Source organism: Poeciliopsis prolifica, unplaced genomic scaffold (assembly GCF_027474105.1).
Source record: "Poeciliopsis prolifica strain line A6 unplaced genomic scaffold, Auburn_PproV2 SCAFFOLD009, whole genome shotgun sequence".
Classification (NCBI taxonomy): domain Eukaryota; kingdom Metazoa; phylum Chordata; class Actinopteri; order Cyprinodontiformes; family Poeciliidae; genus Poeciliopsis; species Poeciliopsis prolifica.
Window position 1 is genome coordinate 11,857,902 of NW_026562384.1, and position 17,053 is coordinate 11,874,954.

Here is a 17,053-nt window from a genome sequence, read left to right on the forward strand (position 1 = left end):
AGCTATTTTCAACATTTCAGCACAAGAATTCACACAACCTACTAAACCATTTAGTTGAGATGTTTCTATCATTTCTGTGGTAACATCTATAAAGTCCTTCACCTCGGCATACAAAGAGCTTCTACAAACATTTGTGCAAGAGTGGGTTGATCTCAGGAGCTCATTGGATCCCAGACTGGCACCATGATGGGACGCCACCTGTGCTCTAAGTATAATCCTAAAATGTCATGACTGCTAAACATTCTGCACTCAACTCTTGTGGCTTTATAACAGTTTAGGAATAACAGCAACACAGCCATCAAGTGTTAAGCCAGATGAAAATCAGTGGGGTCAGCAGATGTTGGGGTGGATAGTGTGCAGAGGTCACCAACTTTCTGCAGAGGAAACAGCTACAGACCTCCAGATTCAATGTGGATTCAGTTTAGCTCAGGAACAGTGTGCAGAGACTCCTTCCTGTTTCATCATCAGTATTTACCGCTCACAAAACGAGCTCCATAAAGACACGATAACCTGCACAGAGTCTTGCACTCAACCTGATTACACCTTTGGGATGCATTAGATCTGGGATGACAAGCAGGCCTTCCTGTCCAACATCAGTGTTTAACCTCACAAACGCTGGTATGGAAATATGATAAAAATCTTATTTCCAGCAAGATTTCCGGTGGAAAGACTTTCTAGAGAAATCAAAGCTGTTGTGGCAGCGTAAGGTGGGTCGACATCATCTCAGTGTGATGAAATGTGTGTCTCTAAATGTTTATAAATGTCTATTTTAATACGTAAATTTCATTTAAACTTTAATATGCGTCAATGTGCGCAGCGGAAACTGTCTCATCGCCCCAGCAGAAGCTAACGTCTACAGCCAACATCTCTGCTCTTGGTGGTTCAGTCAGTCATCATCGAGGAAAAGAAAGAAGGTTTTAGATTGAGCGTCATTAAGCCGTTGATGTATCATTCAGTTCAAGTTTATTGCAGATGAGAAAATATGTTACGAAATCATTTGTGTTCAATCATAAAAATGAAAGTGTGTCAATTTGGATTTATTTGCTTGACATTTTTGCACAATCTTCATTACAAATGCCTGTCATCAGCCAAAAGCCAGTGATTCCAGGAGGCTATACACCATTATATCAGATGATTGGCAGCAGTGGGGTTTGAACTTGTTCCCTCTGCTTCTCTATAAACCACAGATGTTTTGGTCATTGTGTGACTGGGAAATGTTTATTCTACACAGCATCATCCAAACCTCAAAGCTTGGTTATGTATGTAAAAGTTTTAACACCAACATAACTCAGCTGTGATGTTGCTCTTTTTGTCTGTTCTCTTTTGTTACTATTACTTCTGTTTTTTAATAAGTAACAACAGCAAAAGTCTTTGAAATCAAAGTTTTTCTTTTTATTGAAAACTTGGCCAAGATTCTGTACAGCAGAGAGGATTTGTAAAGCATAGGGGCAAGAGGAGACAGGGGCAGAGCGGGATCCGGGGGACTCAATTTCCCATGGTGCATCATACCCTGAGCCGAGAATCGTGTGTGTAAAACAGCAAGAGGTACTGAGTTTCCTGTCTGGTGTCTCAGAGGACTGTGGAGGGGATTTGAACTGAGAGTTTAAAAAAAAAGGAAGAAAAAGGGGGAAGCAAAGTGCAGCCCAGAGGGGAGAAAGAGAAAAGTAGAGACAGAGAGGGATGGAGGGTGGATCTGGTTTCTTTTTACTGGTCCAGCTGGTCGTTCCACAGAGGTCTCGTCTCTGATCGGGGGGGGGGACAGACGCAGACCTTCTCCTTTCACTCCGTTAGATCACAGCCCTTCAAGAGGCACTGAGATGAAAACCTCAGACATCTCTCCCCCGCTCCCTCTTCCTCCGCCCCTCTCCCTCACTAACGCTCTTTCTCTTTCTCTCCTTCCCTGAGCCTCACTTGCTGGCCATGGTGTAGCAGCCGTGTGGGTGCCACTGCATGTCACGGATACGCCTCACGGACTGGAACTGGGGGTAGCGGGCGCCGTACTCGTTGAAGTGCCTGTAGTCGCCCTTCTCCAGCAGATACTGGCTGCCGCGGTATCCAGGGAACTGGTATCCCACCCAGCTGGGAAGAGGAGCGGGAAGGGAAGACGGGTGATTAAAGCCGGGATGTTTGTTCTCCGGATCTCTTCTTTGGGAGTTTAGTACTCACGTTCCACAGCCGACCATGATGCTGCCCACTCTGTCTGTGAAGCCGTAGGAGAACAGGCTGGGAACGTCGTCGTCCATGATCTCCATCTTGCGGCCCTTGAACTCTCCCACCTCATACAGGCAGATCTTGTGCTTCTCGGGGTCCTGAGAATGAAACCATTGAGAAAATTAAAGATCTTGGATCTTCATAGAAACAAAATAACATCAGTGGAAGTTTTTTTTTTTAATTTCCTTCTTGTACCATTCTGACAGGCCTGAAGGACAGCAGGTAGTCATTCCTCTGGCAGTTGCTCCAGGAGTCCCAGCGGGGATACTCGCCCTTCTCCAGGATGTACATCTCACCGCAGAAGTTCATCTGCTCAAATCCAACGAAGCTGCGGGAAACGCAGAGTCAAGAGACGTCAATGCAACAATTTAGGCAAAACAAAAAAACACGGAGATGTTTGCACACTGGCTGAGACTTACGGTCCACACTCGACGCGCAGGGAACGCACGCGGTCCATGCCCATCTCACACACATTCATGCACTCATTGACGATCTCGATCATGCGACCCTGGAAGTTCTCCTGATCGAACACGTACATCTGGGAGACACAGAACCACAAAGAAACTCACTCGTTGTGTGATCATTAGTTTATGTTACAGAAGGGAAGCTCTCTGAGGGCTGCAAACCTTGTAGGACATCATCCCCATCTCAGACTTCTTGCCCTGGACGGCCTTGCCGTCAGTCTGGGAGGAAGTCTTGGCCTTATCTCCAGTGGACATGATTGCTGAATAAAAATAAAATAAAATAAATAACCCAAGAAAATGTATGATATAGGATTTGAGTGAGGACACAGAAAGGACTGGACTTCCAGGTGTGCAGCGTACCTTACCTGTCTATGTGTGCGATGCCTGCGCCGAGCCTCACTCAGAGTGTGTGCGGCTCGGAGAGCGCCCCTCGCTTTTATACGCTGGCGCCCACAGGAGGAGGATTAGGCAGAGAGAAACAAACCTGCTGAGGTCAGAGCGAGGGGACAAAAGAAACCCCTCATCATCAGAGGGGGACGGGGCAGAGAGGTGGGACAGAAGCAGGGGACGGAACGACAAATGTAGTGAAGCTGCCGTCACTTAAAGTATCATATTTGTAATGTTTGATTATTTTATCGTCCTGTTGTTGTCGGCATGTCCCAGACAATAAATGGAGCCGGTCTGCCTGCGACTGACTTTGAACAATGCAGTTTAAATATGGATAATAACCAATGTTATTATGGAATGAGAGCATGTAATTAGTGAAGATAGTGTATAAAAAAATTTTTTTTCAAAGATGAGTTTGAAAATGCAAGAAAAAACACTTTTTTTAGGCCACAAAATGTGTTCTTTAGTTATCTAATCCAGTTGTTTAGTAGATCTGCTTCTCCACTTGATCTTGAACTTTTCAGCTCCCTGCTTTAAATCCTGCAGCACAGAGACTTGGCATCCCAGCGAGGCTACAGCTGGTTCATGTCAGTGGGGAAAATTCAAAACTATTGTTCTGCAAAAGAAGAAAAATAACCAAAGCAGACAATATTTTTTAGTGCTTGTTTGAGTAACAGCTTCAGGTTTTTACAGCCTTTCCAATACTAAGAAATGTTTTGCCAATACAGTCAGAACTACAGAATATTGCTTTAACGCAACAACAAATAAAATGATCTCACAGCTTTTCAGGCAATGTTTTAAGAGTTTTTAATTCTTGCTTTTCTAATGTCTAGCTGTGCGACAGTGTAAATAATCAAATAAATCATCAGCACATAAATGTTTCAGAGATCTATTAGTTAACCGACATTATTGATTATTTGACATTATTTGACATGGCATTCAAACAGCTGAAATTAAATGCTGATAAAACAGAGACTCTCGTTTCAGATCAATGTCATCAAGCCGCATGTACATTTTTGCGACCTTCTTTGCAAACCAATAAAAACGAAACGTGAGTGTGAGTTTCGACTGCTCTTTAGGTTTTGGTCATCATTCTAAACAACTGGTTCAAAACTGTTTTCATCATTGAATTAATATTTCTAAATTAAGATGTCAAAAAATGAGCTTGAAATGATGATTCATGCTTTTGTCTCATTTTGTTTGGACTGATGTTGCAGTCTTTTTATATGTCTTAGAAATACAGATTAGACTGTGCAAAATGTGACAAGAAAAGACTGTTAACAAGGACAAACGTAGGAGAGCACATTGTTCTGGCCTCCTTACTGAAGCCAGAACAGTGTTGGTCCAGACACTCTGGGCACTTTAAACCCCTGAATATTCTCAGATTTTATCACAGCCTTACTGTTCAATAATCACCTGGTCAGAGGTTGTTGGTGATTCATTTTAAAACTGGTGACGATTGGGCTTTTCAGGCCTCAAAGCTCCGGAGCTCTGAGCTGCATGAAGCCCTGCGACTCCTCCAAGCAGCAGCTGAAGACATTGCTATTCTGACAAGCTTTTAGCGAGACTGACAGCTTTTATGTCACTTTATATTCTTGTTTATTTGTTTGTCTTTTTGTAACACTTTGATTTTAATGTCTGAGATAGCTGCCATAAGTTTTACTTACTACATTTTACTTACTTATACTTAAACGAGGATTTCAGCTTTGCTATTTTTATTTCTTTCATAGCAGCGCTTCCTTATCTTAGGGTAGAGACCCAAATATGGTCAAACTCAGCAAGAGTGAAGTTCTAAATTACAAATTAGAAGTTTTTTTTAGGCTCATTTATGCTATTACTTCCAATGCAGAGGTGATCTAAAGGTACTTAGATCAGCCGCTTTCTATATTTCTAAGTTAAATAAGAAGCAAAAAGTAAATAGCAGCTGCACTTCCTTTAGAAACAGCTAAACACATAAAAACAGAGCCAGTAGTAAAAATGAAAAACAGCCAGAGAGTACATAACAGAGTTGGTAGCAGGATTAGTTCCTCTCATTGCTTTGTCTGGGAGGTAAACACAAAGACAGCTTCTATGTTGCGGCTGCAATATAGAAGTTACACTTGTTATTTCTAATGAGGAGGAGGAGAACGTTTCAGAGCGAGGAAATATTCAGTCCAGTTTCTCCTCCAGCAGCCCAAGCCCAAAGAAGCATAACTGCAGTGAAAACTCAGGACAGCATCAGTCACTCGAATTAAAAACTTGAACAAACAGGACAGTTTTAATTCTAGTCTTGGTGCTTCGTCTCATGGACAGAAACTGGGAGCTGGAGACACAGAGGAAGAGTCTGACAGCTGAGACATCTGTCTCCCACTCATCTCCTTTTATAAACTCAAAGAACCTGCAGTCCGAGATGAAACACTTAGATTTCTATCCACATAATGAAGCATTATTATTACTACTATTAAGGGCTTCGTATGTAAAAAGAAGGATTTTGAATTCTATCCTGAATTTAAATAGTTGCCCATGAAGAAAAGTGAAAATAAGAGAAATGTGATCTATTTCAAATCTCTTAAATGCTTTTAACTTACTTTGTGCTCCTATTCTTTTCTGTTTTATTAACCATTATAGTATGTTTAAAAGGTTTTATTGGCTCTTGTGGCCTTTAATTAATAGTTAATTGACAGGAAAGTTGGTAATGAGAGAGAGGGAAGGGCATGTGGCAGGGAATCAAACCTGCAACAGCCGCATGGAGAATTGGGGTCGTCATACATGGGTTGTGCCTGCAGAACACCATCATTATTTTAATCATTATATGACAATTCATTCAATTCATTTATTCATTCTTATGTAGCCCAGAAATGTAGATCTCTTGGTGCTTTTTTACAACAAAGCTTCAGCAAGAAAAATAAAAAAATTGGATGCAAAAATGTGCAAAGACACATAAGAAAAGATGAATATCAAATAATTGTTTTTGTCTTGTAACAATTATGATAAAACGATTATATTAACATATTTTTATTTGCTTCTGTTTACTTGAGACCAAACCAAATCCTTCTGACTTGTGCTTTACGTCCAGCTGTGGGATCCAGACCCCAACTTTGTGCTGACAAACTACAACGAGACAGCCAAACCAGACACCTGCGCACGTGCACCTTCGCCAATTAATGCGCGTGAGCGGCAGCACCTGCAGACTATAAAATCTGAATCAGAAAATGTGACTTTCACCTTCTCTGTAACATTTCTATACATCTGCTCAGACCTCCACAGATGTCGTTCTGTGTGCCACCTTAATCCCCGACATTCTCCACCCCGATCCCCCGCCCTTTGTGCCGGGCAGGGCGCTGGACTGCTGACCGGGGTCCGAACATGCCGGAGCGCCTTTTGTTCTCCAGCCTCAGGGGAACTATGGGATCTGCTGAGCTGGTCGATGCGGCAGGACAACAGCGTGCGGCGGTCACAGAGGGTCGCCGGGAGTGCGCGCCTCGCCGGCTCTGCCGTGCCATGTGGACGTTTGAACAGGAGCGCATGGAGAGACGCGGGCGCGCCCCCGGTGAGCGCGCCTCCCGCAGAGCCGTCGGTATAAAACTGAAGCGCCAGGTTCTCTGAAAGCTCTACGCGAGGCAGGCGGTAGGCGCGTATCACTCCCGAGCTCTTCCAATAAAGTGCCAGTCTAGGTAAGGAAATCTCTGCTCTGTCAGCTCAGGGTTTCTCTCACTCAAATCCAGAAGCACTTTAACCGCAACCAGAGCCCAGACGTCCTCCAGTTGACACTTTTTTTTTTTTTTTAGCAACAATCAATAGCAATATGCGGCTCTCAAATGAAAACCACCATAATGTATTCAAGGAAGAAATCATCTGAAAGTAAGACGCTAATTACTTTTTTGCATTATTTCCCTGTCCTCAATCAGGAGTCAAGATGTACAAAACTACAAGGTCCCCAATGATGCAGCCTTTGGTCAACTCAGGAATGGGCATGGCTCCTTTCTTCAAGGTAACTCTCGCTCCTCTGGACACAAACAGGAAAAAAATAAATAAATCTGAGATAACTTTTTTTATGAGCTATCAATTTTTGTGGAGCCAACCAGGCTAGAGAACCTGCTCTGTCTCCTCAGGTGACTGTGTTCGAGCAGGAGCATTTCCAAGGAAAGTGCCTTGAGTTCACCTCTGAATGCTGCAACATCCAGGAGTGCGGAATGGACACCATCCGCTCCATCAGGGTGGAGAGCGGAGCGTGAGTCTCTTCAGGCTTACATCGACGTTTTGGAGTGACAGTAACAAGCTGTACAAGTTACATTTAGCCAAAACAATGTCTTTATGTGCAATATATTGCAAAACAACTCTTATTGCAACTTAAATATTTGCAAAATTGCAACCTGCAATGGAGTGTGTGGATGCAGTCTGCTCATCTATAACATAGTTGGTCAGTTGGGTGAAGCTTCACTGCTGTTTATGGCCACAGCTAATATAGATCTTAATGACTGAAACCATTGAGAGCGGCAGGGGCTGGTAATGGAAAAGAAATCACAATTGACATCAGTTTAATATCTTCTGCTTTTCAACAAGGCGACAGAGAGCCCTCTCGTAAGCTGGTCTGTTTCTGTCTTTGTGTGAAGCTGGGTGGGCTTCGAGCACCACGACTTCCAGGGCCAGCAGTTCATCCTGGAGAGGGGAGAGTACCCCCACTGGGATGCGTACAGTGGAAATATCTCCTACCACGTGGAGCGTCTTATGTCTTTCCGCCCCATCTACTGCGCTGTGAGTACATCGTTCTCGCCTTGTCCAGCCGACCGACCGACCGAGAACGTGAAGACATGATTGGTCTCTGTGGTCTTGTCCAGTCCCACCAGAGCAGCCGCATGATCATTTTCGAGAGGGAGAACTTCATGGGCCGCAACGCAGAGCTCTGCGACGACTACCCCTCTCTGCAGGCCATGGGCTGGATGATGCCTGAGGTCGGCTCCATGCACGTGCAGTGCGGCGCGTAAGTTCTACCTCAAAACGCTCCTCACGATCTACAGACCGTCTCAGCATAAAGTTGTCCTCTTGTTACCCTCTTTGATCCTGTACTGTCCCGTTGATGTCCCCTTGCAGCTTCGTGTGCTACCAGTTCCCTGGCTACAGGGGTCAGCAGTACATCATGGAGTGTGAGAGACACAGTGGAGACTACCAGCACTGGAGGAACTGGGGCTCTCACTGCCAGACCCCTCAGATCCAGTCCATTAGACGCATTCAGCACTGAGAGGAGAATGGGCTGAGATTGAGGCCAAGCAGCTCCTCTCCCCCATACCCCAAACCCCCTCTTCTCCCTCTTTCCATCCCCTCATTCCTCTTCTTCCTCTTGACTTGAGCCGCCCCAACCTGACAACACCGCACAACGACCCAGAGCCGCTGCCAAGAGTGTGATAAGAGACAATATCGCACTGTTAAAGCACAGGGAACTACACACTTCACACACATGCTGACATTAATGACGCTCAGTGTCTTTTTATTTGGTTTAAAGGCTCCTCCACGCATCAGGCTCACACCTGAGCTGTATTCTAACCCGAGCTCAGCGGAGAGGACAGGAAATCGATCAGACAGGTGTGAAACCTGGAGGCCCAGGGAATAATCCCCTCTGCTGAGTGAAGCAGAGCTGCAGCTCAGATGTGTTGTTTGTGTGAAGGAAACCGAGCCACAGGCTGATTACTAATAAACTCATTTTACTTCACGTGTTGTTGTTTTATTCCTTCCCTCTTCCATAAGGCTCAAATGACATGGCAATTATTTAAACAAAGGGTAAATTATTTCAGATGGCTTTAATGTGGACAAATCAATGAAAACGATGCAAAATAAAGGAAAAACTGAATGCAAACTTAGAATCTATCGGATGAAAAGGTTAAACTAAACGGGCCAAAAAAAGCTAACTTTAGAAGATGTAACCAAAAGTTTTAACATTTCAGGTGCATACAGAAGCATTTAATCATCAATTTCCCAACATATTATCAAACAAACATCAATCTATTTGTTAGGATTTCAGCTTATGTGACATGACATTTAAAAGATTTGAAGGGAAAATTATTAGTTTTTAGAAACTAAAATTTAAAAAGTGTTTTTTGTGCGTACAGTCACCCCACAACAGCAGCGGTTCTTGCGTAACATTGAGCCGCTCGTCCCGTCACTCCCCCACTACAGCGACAGAAACAGTTCCAGTTTATGGAAACGTTACAACCCCAGCTGGCGCTGCCAAACATGGCGCTCAGAAACTAACTGAAATGAAGATGCAACAGAATTATTTACGCCTCATCCCGCATGGGAAGGGTGCGACAAACACTTATTGACCTATTCTCAGCTGCAAGCACACAGCACCTGTCAACACAAGGGGGCGCCAGCTCCCAATTCAATACACATCCATTGGGAAATTTGGAAACTTATTCAGATGCATCTCACAGAGAAGTCAGTTTCTATTACTTTTCTAGATTCCCATATAAAGAAAAAATGTACTTTCCTGAGTCAGAACTTTGTGAAACATTTAACATTTTCCTAATTTCACTTTATGAAACAGATCAATTTCAGTCTCATCAGAATGAGCACATCTGTGGAGAGCAATTTTCAAGTGTTGCTACAGATACTTAGCTGGCTGTAAGCCTGGACTTTGACTAGGCCATGCTACAACATGAAGTTGCTGTAAACCAGAAGACTCCATTCTTCAAACATTGCTTTGTAACTTTTAAAAATATTCCTGATCTTACACATCTGAATCAGATTGCTGAACATATTTACAACTAAGATAAAATACCTCTTACCCTTTGGCTTTAAAACCCTCCAAACGGTTTGCTAACAGCTAAAACAAAGTGAACAGCCACAAATTAGCTGTGAAAACCTGTAAACCAATGAAAATAACTAACTTCTTTGAATCAGATCCCAACATCAATTTCTTCCTCTGAGGAGTCTGTCCAGGTTATGATGACAGGTTCAGGGGCTGGCCCCATACCTCCAATCACATCTATATCATCCTCCTCAATGACCGTTGCACATGTTTCCGTCTCAGGGTTGTTCTCTGACGTTGTTGTACTCTCAACATGAGACGAACCAAGAAGATTTCCGTTTTTCTTTGACCTGCCACACCTTCGATTTGGTGGTCTTGTTTTCTGTACAGGATTCTCCTCCAGAAAAGGCAAAAAGTCCTGAAAAACAATGACACAAAGTTAACTTTCTGGTTGTTTGGCAGTGCTTGTCAACAGATGGTGTCATGTTACTGTGAAGTCTCGACTCTGCAGTCCCGAAATGAAACCTCAACAGCACTTTTCTTAAATTTCACCCTCAGCTGTTGTTGACAATGTATGTGAAGTCATCAGTTAGTTCAGATTCGGTTGTTAAGCTACAGACACCAACACCCAATGTATTTAATAATCCAATCATTTTAACTGTCACTTTCTGCTACACTGATAAGGATTCATGTTTCAAAAACAAGAAATTTAGATCAGTCTTAATATTTCTCTAGGTGGAATATAATCCCCTTGTTCAAAGGCAACCTGTAAAGAAGAGAGCTGTGAGAAAGTGATCACAGGAAGCTGAAGAAGGCGTGCACGTTGTTTTGAGGATAGATTGGACTGCTCTGTGCAGACAGAGGACATCAATGCCATGATTCAGTGTGTGACTAACTATATAACCTTCTGTGTGGACAACAACATCCGTACCACAAAGCTTGGATCACCAGTGACCCAAAGGGACAAGAAGAAAAGCCTTCAGGGAGGGAAGGAGGGAAATAGTGAGGAGTATACTGAAAGCCCTCAAAACAAAATTGTCCCTAAATTAATAAACCTGCAAGTCAACAGACTTAACTGCAAATCAGTGGTGCTTCTTTACAACAATCCCCAGGGTTTCCATGTGCACCACAAGCCTGGCGGGCCACCAGGATTTACTTGAGCCCCACCAGGCTTAGCATTGTTAATTTATTAGTTTATTTTAATGATTGCCTTTTTTAAGACTTTATAGTTGATGTTCACGTATTAATTTTCAAGTCTTCCAAAAATGCATAATTATCAAATTATTTTAAATTTCCTGTCAACTTTAAAAAAAAATGTTTAACTCAAAAACATGGCGGGTGGCTGGAGGACTGCCCTAGCACCTTGAGCACCGGGCTTCAAACTTCTTGAAACCCTGAATACCAGAAGGTAATTTGTCTTACCATAAAGGCTCTTGCTCACCTGGATTTGTGGATCCCTAAATCTGCTCCTGATTGGGTAGAACTTTGTGACCAAGTGCCTTCTGAAATGGTTAAAATGGGACTTTTCCTTTGCTGGTGATGGACTCTGCAGGAAATAAAAGTCAGAGTTGTCACATTTTAGCTTTGCCCAACTTATTTAATTCCTAAAAGCGTGGCGAAATATTCATCTTACATTTTGAACACCGTTGTAACAGTTGATACAGGGACCTGTTTACTGCTGCCAAATACACATTACGTCACCTTTCACACTTTTCATAGGAGTCTCTTACTCTTATGTAAAACTCTAAGTTTTTGGAGAAATTGAGCTTTGGGTTTAAGTAAGCTTTAAATGGTAATCCTCAGAATAAACAGAATTGAATCTGAAATCTATCACTGTGTAATACATCTATGCAAGTTTTACTGTTTGAGGTGAATTATTTAAATAAAAGTAAATGGTATTCCAGCTACTTTTTTTTTTTTCATCTTCGGTTAGCTGCCATTTTCGCTTTACTTGGATTACTTGATTCTCTTCAGAAAAACAGAAAATTCGGAAAACATTAGCAGGTTGCAGATAGTTGATTCACCTTCTCCTCACAGTTGTTTCCCTGCAGCGCCGCTCTGACTGACAGCAAGTTGTCTCTGGCCAGTTTTACCACCGGTGTCTGCTGCAGCTGCTTCTCCTGCTGATGCTGACCCGACGTGGCCTTTGAGTCCCGCAGCAGTGGCAGCTTCTTCACCCTTCTTTTTTCTAACGAGAACAGATACGTGTTTGACCTCCTTCTCTTCGGCCTCCTTGCTGCTGTGATGGATTTGGAGTTTCTGGAGGAAACGTCCTGGATGTCTGATAGTCTGGTATCACCTCTCTGTACACCAGGTGTTTGAGAGTGATTGACTATGCGCTGTAGAGACGGTGTATGAGGGGTTTCCTCATGAATCTTGGCTGTTTTGTGTTTCCTCTGGACAACGACTGGCTGTCTGGTTTCTGGAGAGCTCTCAACACGTATCTCGTTCTCCTTCCTGGTGTTATTGCTTTCAACATGCTGCTCAAATGATTGGAGTAAGTTTTCCAGAATGTCATTCAGCTCCCCCTCGCATTGCTGCTGCAGCACTGGCATCTCAGAGCTGCTAATCTGGGCCTGGTGTTTGTTTAGGATAGCAGAGTTGCCAGAAGCATCGCTGCCTGTTGAAAGACACTGTGAAAGAGGAGCTTTGTTGTTTGGCAAGATGTCCAGATCCTGAAAGACCTCCTCCAACAAACGATCGATGTGCTCAGGCTGGTCCTCATGAGGTGGAGGAGCTGGAGGAGCAAACTGCGGGCTGTAGAGATGGGATGGTGCTGCAGAAACGTATGACGCAGCATGAGAACGCATCGGTCGAATGGAGGGACTGGAAGACGTTAAACTAGGCCCCCTGTAGAGGTTGTTGGATTGATCAGAGTGGTAATCTGGTGTTGGTTGGTTCCTGCCGTTTTGATCCGTGCCAATAGGAAGACTGGCCTTGAATCAGAGAGAGAAAACACCAATTATGAGGCAAGAAAACCAAATATTCAGTTAAACCACATACGCCCTGAGGAAAAATGTTATTAAAAAAAAGGCAAATTTAAAGTAATCTGTGAAAACAGGCATGTGTGTTATTAGGTTTGCTGTGTTTTATTTAATATATTATATTTTGTGGTTTCTGACCTGTAAAAAGTGCTATATAAGTAAAGTTTACTTACTAACTTAAGAAAGAGATTTTCTAACTGGAGATTAGCTTCAGTTCAACTCCACAAAATGTTTCTCCATAAAAAAAATGTCTAAGCAATGATGCGCTCTGGTTGGTTTTCAGTCCAAGTGATTCACAGAACGGCTCTGAAGTGTGAAGACACTTTGATAAAACATTGCTCGCTCTGGCTCCAAAATATCTAAGTATTAGGGTTGGGCGATAAATTTGATTGACGAATCAATTTTTTTTGTTTTGGAGGATTTCATTTTGGTAAAATCTGGATTTTTTTTCTAGAGTCCATAATTCTGAGTGTTTTTTTTCCTCACCTTGGCGACCTGCTGTGTGGTTTTTCTTCTGCCCCGCTGGGTGTTCGCTCCCCCTCTGCCTTGCTGCCCCTCCTGACTCTGGTCCTCCTCAAAAACGTTTCCACGTCCCCTTGGCTTCTTCTTGGCCGGCTCCAGCTCCTCCCTGGTCTTTTGGTGCAACCTCCTACCTACAGCGCCCCCACCCTGACCTGTTCTGGGCGTCCTCACCCTCCACCTGTGCAGGAACAGTTTCTGCAGTTTGCCCACCCCAATCTCCTGCACATCCACCATCTGAGTGAACGCGGCTCTCCTCTTCCCTCCCACGCTCACTCTGGGTCTCCTGGTCCTCTGCTGTCCACTCTTGGCTGCCTGGGCACCCCTTGGCCTCCTCTCTGCCCGTCCCCTGCGGGGACTATTCCTCTTCTCCGGATTCAGGAAGTGGTTGATGAATCCCACGATGTTTCCTTCAAACTGCTCCAACCTCTTTCCTCCCCACTCCTCTAGGTTTGGGTTGGCCCAGCAGCTCTGAGAATCAGCCACACAGGGAGCCGTCTGGGTGGAGAAATGAGGAAGAGGAGCAGGAAGAGGCGCGTACTGTGGGGTCATGATGGCGACAGATGTGCTTCCAGGTGTGGTGGATTCCTGCAGACAGCCTGGTGGAGCAGAGGTGTACTGCAGCGTTTGGTTTTCTTCGGGTGGATAGATGACCGTGACAAGCTGATGAGGATCTGTCTGTCTTAAACTCTGGAAGACGCTCATGTCGATGGTCTCATAGGGGACCACTGAGGGGACAGGAGGATATGAGTCGACAAGCTGTTCCTCAGTTTGAGTCCACATGTCTTTTCCTCCACCTGACACCTCCGTGTCTTTCCACAGATAGGTGGACCCATCCCTCACCTCTCTCCTCCACCTGACCAGCCTCCCATCATGCTCCTCTGTGCTCTGTGGCTCCGTTTGGACCCCCACCTCCGTGTACTGCTCTGTCCCTCCACCAAACCTTCCTCTGCTCTTTGTCACCTCCACCAAGCCGCTGATGCCGAGCTTGGCTGCAGCGTAAATGGCCTCCTGCTTCTCGCTCTCCCCCTCCCCGGCCATCTCTCCGGAGTAAAGGAGTCGGATGATGTGCAGCAGGGTGCAGGCGCCCAGTGCCTGGAACTCCAGGAGACGGCTCTGTCCAGAAGGGGGCGCCGGTGAGGACGACAGAGCCGAGGAGATGTGAGGGCTGATGGCCGACAGAATGCAACTGTGTGCTGGGACTGAAACACCTAATGGTGAAAAGATTAACATGAACACCCTTTAATCAATATGCATTATAAACATAAAGAATTTTCTTTAAATTTGATCTTGTTCTGCAGTCACATTGAGCAAGAAAGCAGCAAAAATGCAAAGAAATTTTCCAAAAACAGCTTGGATAACTACTAATAAGGACCCATTTACAACATATTACGAGAATTTCTGCTCCCCTATATAAAAAGCCTAGGTAATATATAAATATGCACATACTGTATGCAAATATTTGATCCACAAGTAAATATCAGTGGGAACCTTTTAGAAATTATCAACAAAAATGCATGTGTACTAATGTGTGAGTGCGTTTATACCTCCAGCTTTGAGCAAAGTGTCACAAAACTGGCTGCACTGTTGTTGTCTCTGCAGCTCAGCGAGAAGGAGGGCTTCGAAGCCTGGTTTCTGGTAGCACCACATTTCTCCATCCACTTTCAAAGCAGGAGTCAAAAGGCGCAGAATAAAGATGCATCAGACCAGAAGATAACACAAGCGTGTTTTTTAATTCATAACAGAAAGACTCGATTGTCTGAAGCTTGACATTTTCATAAAAACCCACCTGAAAATTATTTAAAATAAATTTATCACAGCACTTTTTTTAAAAAGTCAATAAAAGTAATAAATGTTATTCTTGCAAAGGTTGCATTGTGTAATATAAAAAACAGAAAGGTAATTGTAGGTAGGTAACTTTATTTTTCACCTTAAGTGTGTTTCTGTCTGTCTCAACTGAATATAAAATAGTTTATAAACCTAATTATTCTATACTTATAAGACTTATGGCTGTTTTTTAAAACCATTCTTAGACAAACATTTACACATTAAAATAATTATATGACTTCAGTTTTCCTCTCTGAATTCAATTTGTGTTATTATTTAATTATATAAGCTAACTTCATCACTTTTAGGCAGATGCATGCCCTGGGCTCCAGGCTCAAAGGCAGGACGCATGGGTCCAGCACACCTGAGTTTAGCCTTACAAACTTTTTGCAGGCCAACTAATAAACCAAACTGTCCAAAAGAAGCATATTTAATCGGTCCTGACAGTCCAGCTGCTGGTTACCACTGCAAACACACCATAATATACAGTCTAATAACTCTACTGGGTTTTATTGCTGAAAACAAACGCTTGCTAGCTAAAACGCGCGCAGGTGTCCCACACCGTCGGTACTTACCGTTTTAAAGGACCCTAAAATGATTTCTGAAGTCCAAAAATTTAAAGAAAGTATTTAATATGCATAACACGAACGCGTGAATTGGGTCTTTCTTCTCTTTTTTTTATTTCCGTCTGATTAATAGAGGTAGAGGCCAGCCACGGGTCATTTTGGTGGTCACCAGCAAAGCGGGATGGGCAACGAAGCAGCAGTTTGCCGCTCCGCCACCAGATGGCGGCAGTGACTCTCCACAATGATCAAAACTGGAATCAAATGGTTCGACAACCAAAGAGTGAAAATAAAGCCAAGAGGGTTTCTGGACGTACTTCCGTCTTCTTTTGTAAATCAAAACAAAGCGATGAAATCCAATTTTGACTGGATTTTGAGATTTCTGTTAATTAGTAGTTAAAATAGGATTGCATTTGGTGTCTACTTTCACTCAGAATGAGGAAGTGTTTTTATCCATATTTTATATATATTTTTTTATTTTAGTGTGATTGTAAATTACGCCTTACCAGCAGAATTAACTCATTGGTTAACAACAACAATAATAATAATAATAGTTGTAGTAGCAGTAATAGTAAAAATTACCCATGTCTCATATTACCCAGTAGGCATCTTTAGGATAACAAAAACTTTTAGGAAAATACTCTCTGGACTGATGTCACAGTTGTGAAACTTTATGAAACTGATTTCTTTTTTCAAAGTGTCCCATTTCATCTGAAGTAAAAATAAAATAACATATGAGAAAAAGATGCTCATACTGGCTGTGGGAGTAAAGCTGCTTTCCTGTTTCAGGACCTGATTGACTTGCATAAATTGATGAAAAGGTGAATTCCCCTTTCTCTTTCATGTTGAAGGAAATGTCCAGTTATTAGTTTGTCACCTTAAACTCAAAATACCCAAGATCATGACAACTATACTAAATCTGATTGATATGTTATAGCATAACCTTAAAAAGGCGTTTAATGTGGAGATACCCTTCAATGTTGATGAATTAAAGCAATTCTCCAGGGAAAAGTTTCTCCACTGAGATGTAAAGACACATTTCTAGTTACTGTGTTCGAGAGTAACACAAACAGTGAACAAAATTATGTGGGAAGTCACTTTTTCACTTGATTTTGGGTCAAACAGAAAAATAAAAACAAAAGACATCTTCAAAGGAACAAAAAAAACATTTTCTGTAAATTACAACAAAGAGCAGCATGTGCAGTTTTTCTCCACTGTTCCCTCCTAAAAAAAATGCATAAGGCATAATGGTGACTCCAAGAGCCTCCATTAGTTACAAGCATAACACAGAACTGTAAGCTGAGTCCAGGCCTGGATGACACAGCATGAGAACAAGATTTATGAGATTCAGATTTCATTCATCTGAAATTGTTT

The 17,053-nt window shown here is 43.0% G+C and overlaps 3 protein-coding genes across 4 annotated transcripts; 1 reads left to right on the forward strand and 2 right to left on the reverse strand.

Moving 5' to 3' along the window:
- Positions 1–1,370: 1,370 nt before the first annotated feature.
- crybb1l1 (crystallin, beta B1, like 1) lies at positions 1,371–3,108 on the reverse strand. Of its 2 annotated transcripts, none has more exons than XM_055034107.1 (6): positions 3,041–3,108; positions 2,838–2,935; positions 2,631–2,749; positions 2,407–2,539; positions 2,167–2,309; positions 1,371–2,079 (listed from the first exon to the last, which is right to left on the reverse strand). In XM_055034107.1, the coding sequence occupies exons 2-6, from the start codon at positions 2,928–2,930 to the stop codon at positions 1,908–1,910; spliced, it is 660 nt and encodes a 219-aa protein (XP_054890082.1). In that variant the 5' UTR covers positions 2,931–2,935; positions 3,041–3,108; the 3' UTR covers positions 1,371–1,907. The 2 variants fall into 2 exon arrangements, with proteins under 2 accessions (XP_054890082.1, XP_054890083.1); XM_055034108.1 differs by having other exon boundaries at positions 3,036–3,091.
- A 3,483-nt stretch (positions 3,109–6,591) lies between these two features.
- cryba1l1 (crystallin, beta A1, like 1) lies at positions 6,592–8,748 on the forward strand. The gene is made up of 6 exons (XM_055034110.1): positions 6,592–6,715; positions 6,950–7,032; positions 7,154–7,272; positions 7,655–7,796; positions 7,880–8,022; positions 8,133–8,748. The coding sequence occupies exons 2-6, from the start codon at positions 6,958–6,960 to the stop codon at positions 8,278–8,280; spliced, it is 627 nt and encodes a 208-aa protein (XP_054890085.1). The 5' UTR covers positions 6,592–6,715; positions 6,950–6,957; the 3' UTR covers positions 8,281–8,748.
- A 184-nt stretch (positions 8,749–8,932) lies between these two features.
- LOC129362533 (uncharacterized) lies at positions 8,933–16,095 on the reverse strand. The gene is made up of 6 exons (XM_055034092.1): positions 15,692–16,095; positions 14,837–14,950; positions 13,257–14,500; positions 11,811–12,722; positions 11,228–11,332; positions 8,933–10,204 (listed from the first exon to the last, which is right to left on the reverse strand). The coding sequence occupies exons 2-6, from the start codon at positions 14,937–14,939 to the stop codon at positions 9,935–9,937; spliced, it is 2,634 nt and encodes an 877-aa protein (XP_054890067.1). The 5' UTR covers positions 14,940–14,950; positions 15,692–16,095; the 3' UTR covers positions 8,933–9,934.
- Positions 16,096–17,053: the final 958 nt, after the last annotated feature.

Bases quoted from the DNA above. Each gene is read 5' to 3' on its own strand.
- crybb1l1 (XM_055034107.1), bottom strand. From the start codon at position 2,930: ATGTCCACTGGAGATAAGGCCAAGACTTCCTCCCAGACTGACGGCAAG. The intron at 2,310-2,406 runs GTACAAGAAGGA...TTTCATTCTCAG, and splicing joins CCTTCAGGCCTGTCAGAATG to GACCCCGAGAAGCACAAGAT. The intron at 2,080-2,166 runs GTGAGTACTAAA...TCCTCTTCCCAG, and splicing joins ATCATGGTCGGCTGTGGAAC to CTGGGTGGGATACCAGTTCC.
- cryba1l1 (XM_055034110.1), top strand. From the start codon at position 6,958: ATGTACAAAACTACAAGGTCCCCAATGATGCAGCCTTTGGTCAACTCA. The intron at 7,033-7,153 runs GTAACTCTCGCT...CTGTCTCCTCAG, and splicing joins GCATGGCTCCTTTCTTCAAG to GTGACTGTGTTCGAGCAGGA. The intron at 8,023-8,132 runs GTAAGTTCTACC...GTCCCCTTGCAG, and splicing joins ATGCACGTGCAGTGCGGCGC to CTTCGTGTGCTACCAGTTCC.
- LOC129362533 (XM_055034092.1), bottom strand. From the start codon at position 14,939: ATGTGGTGCTACCAGAAACCAGGCTTCGAAGCCCTCCTTCTCGCTGAG. The intron at 12,723-13,256 runs GTGAGGAAAAAA...CTCTGATTCAAG, and splicing joins CCACACAGCAGGTCGCCAAG to GCCAGTCTTCCTATTGGCAC. The intron at 10,205-11,227 runs GTGAGCAAGAGC...ATTGTTTTTCAG, and splicing joins TTAGGGATCCACAAATCCAG to GACTTTTTGCCTTTTCTGGA.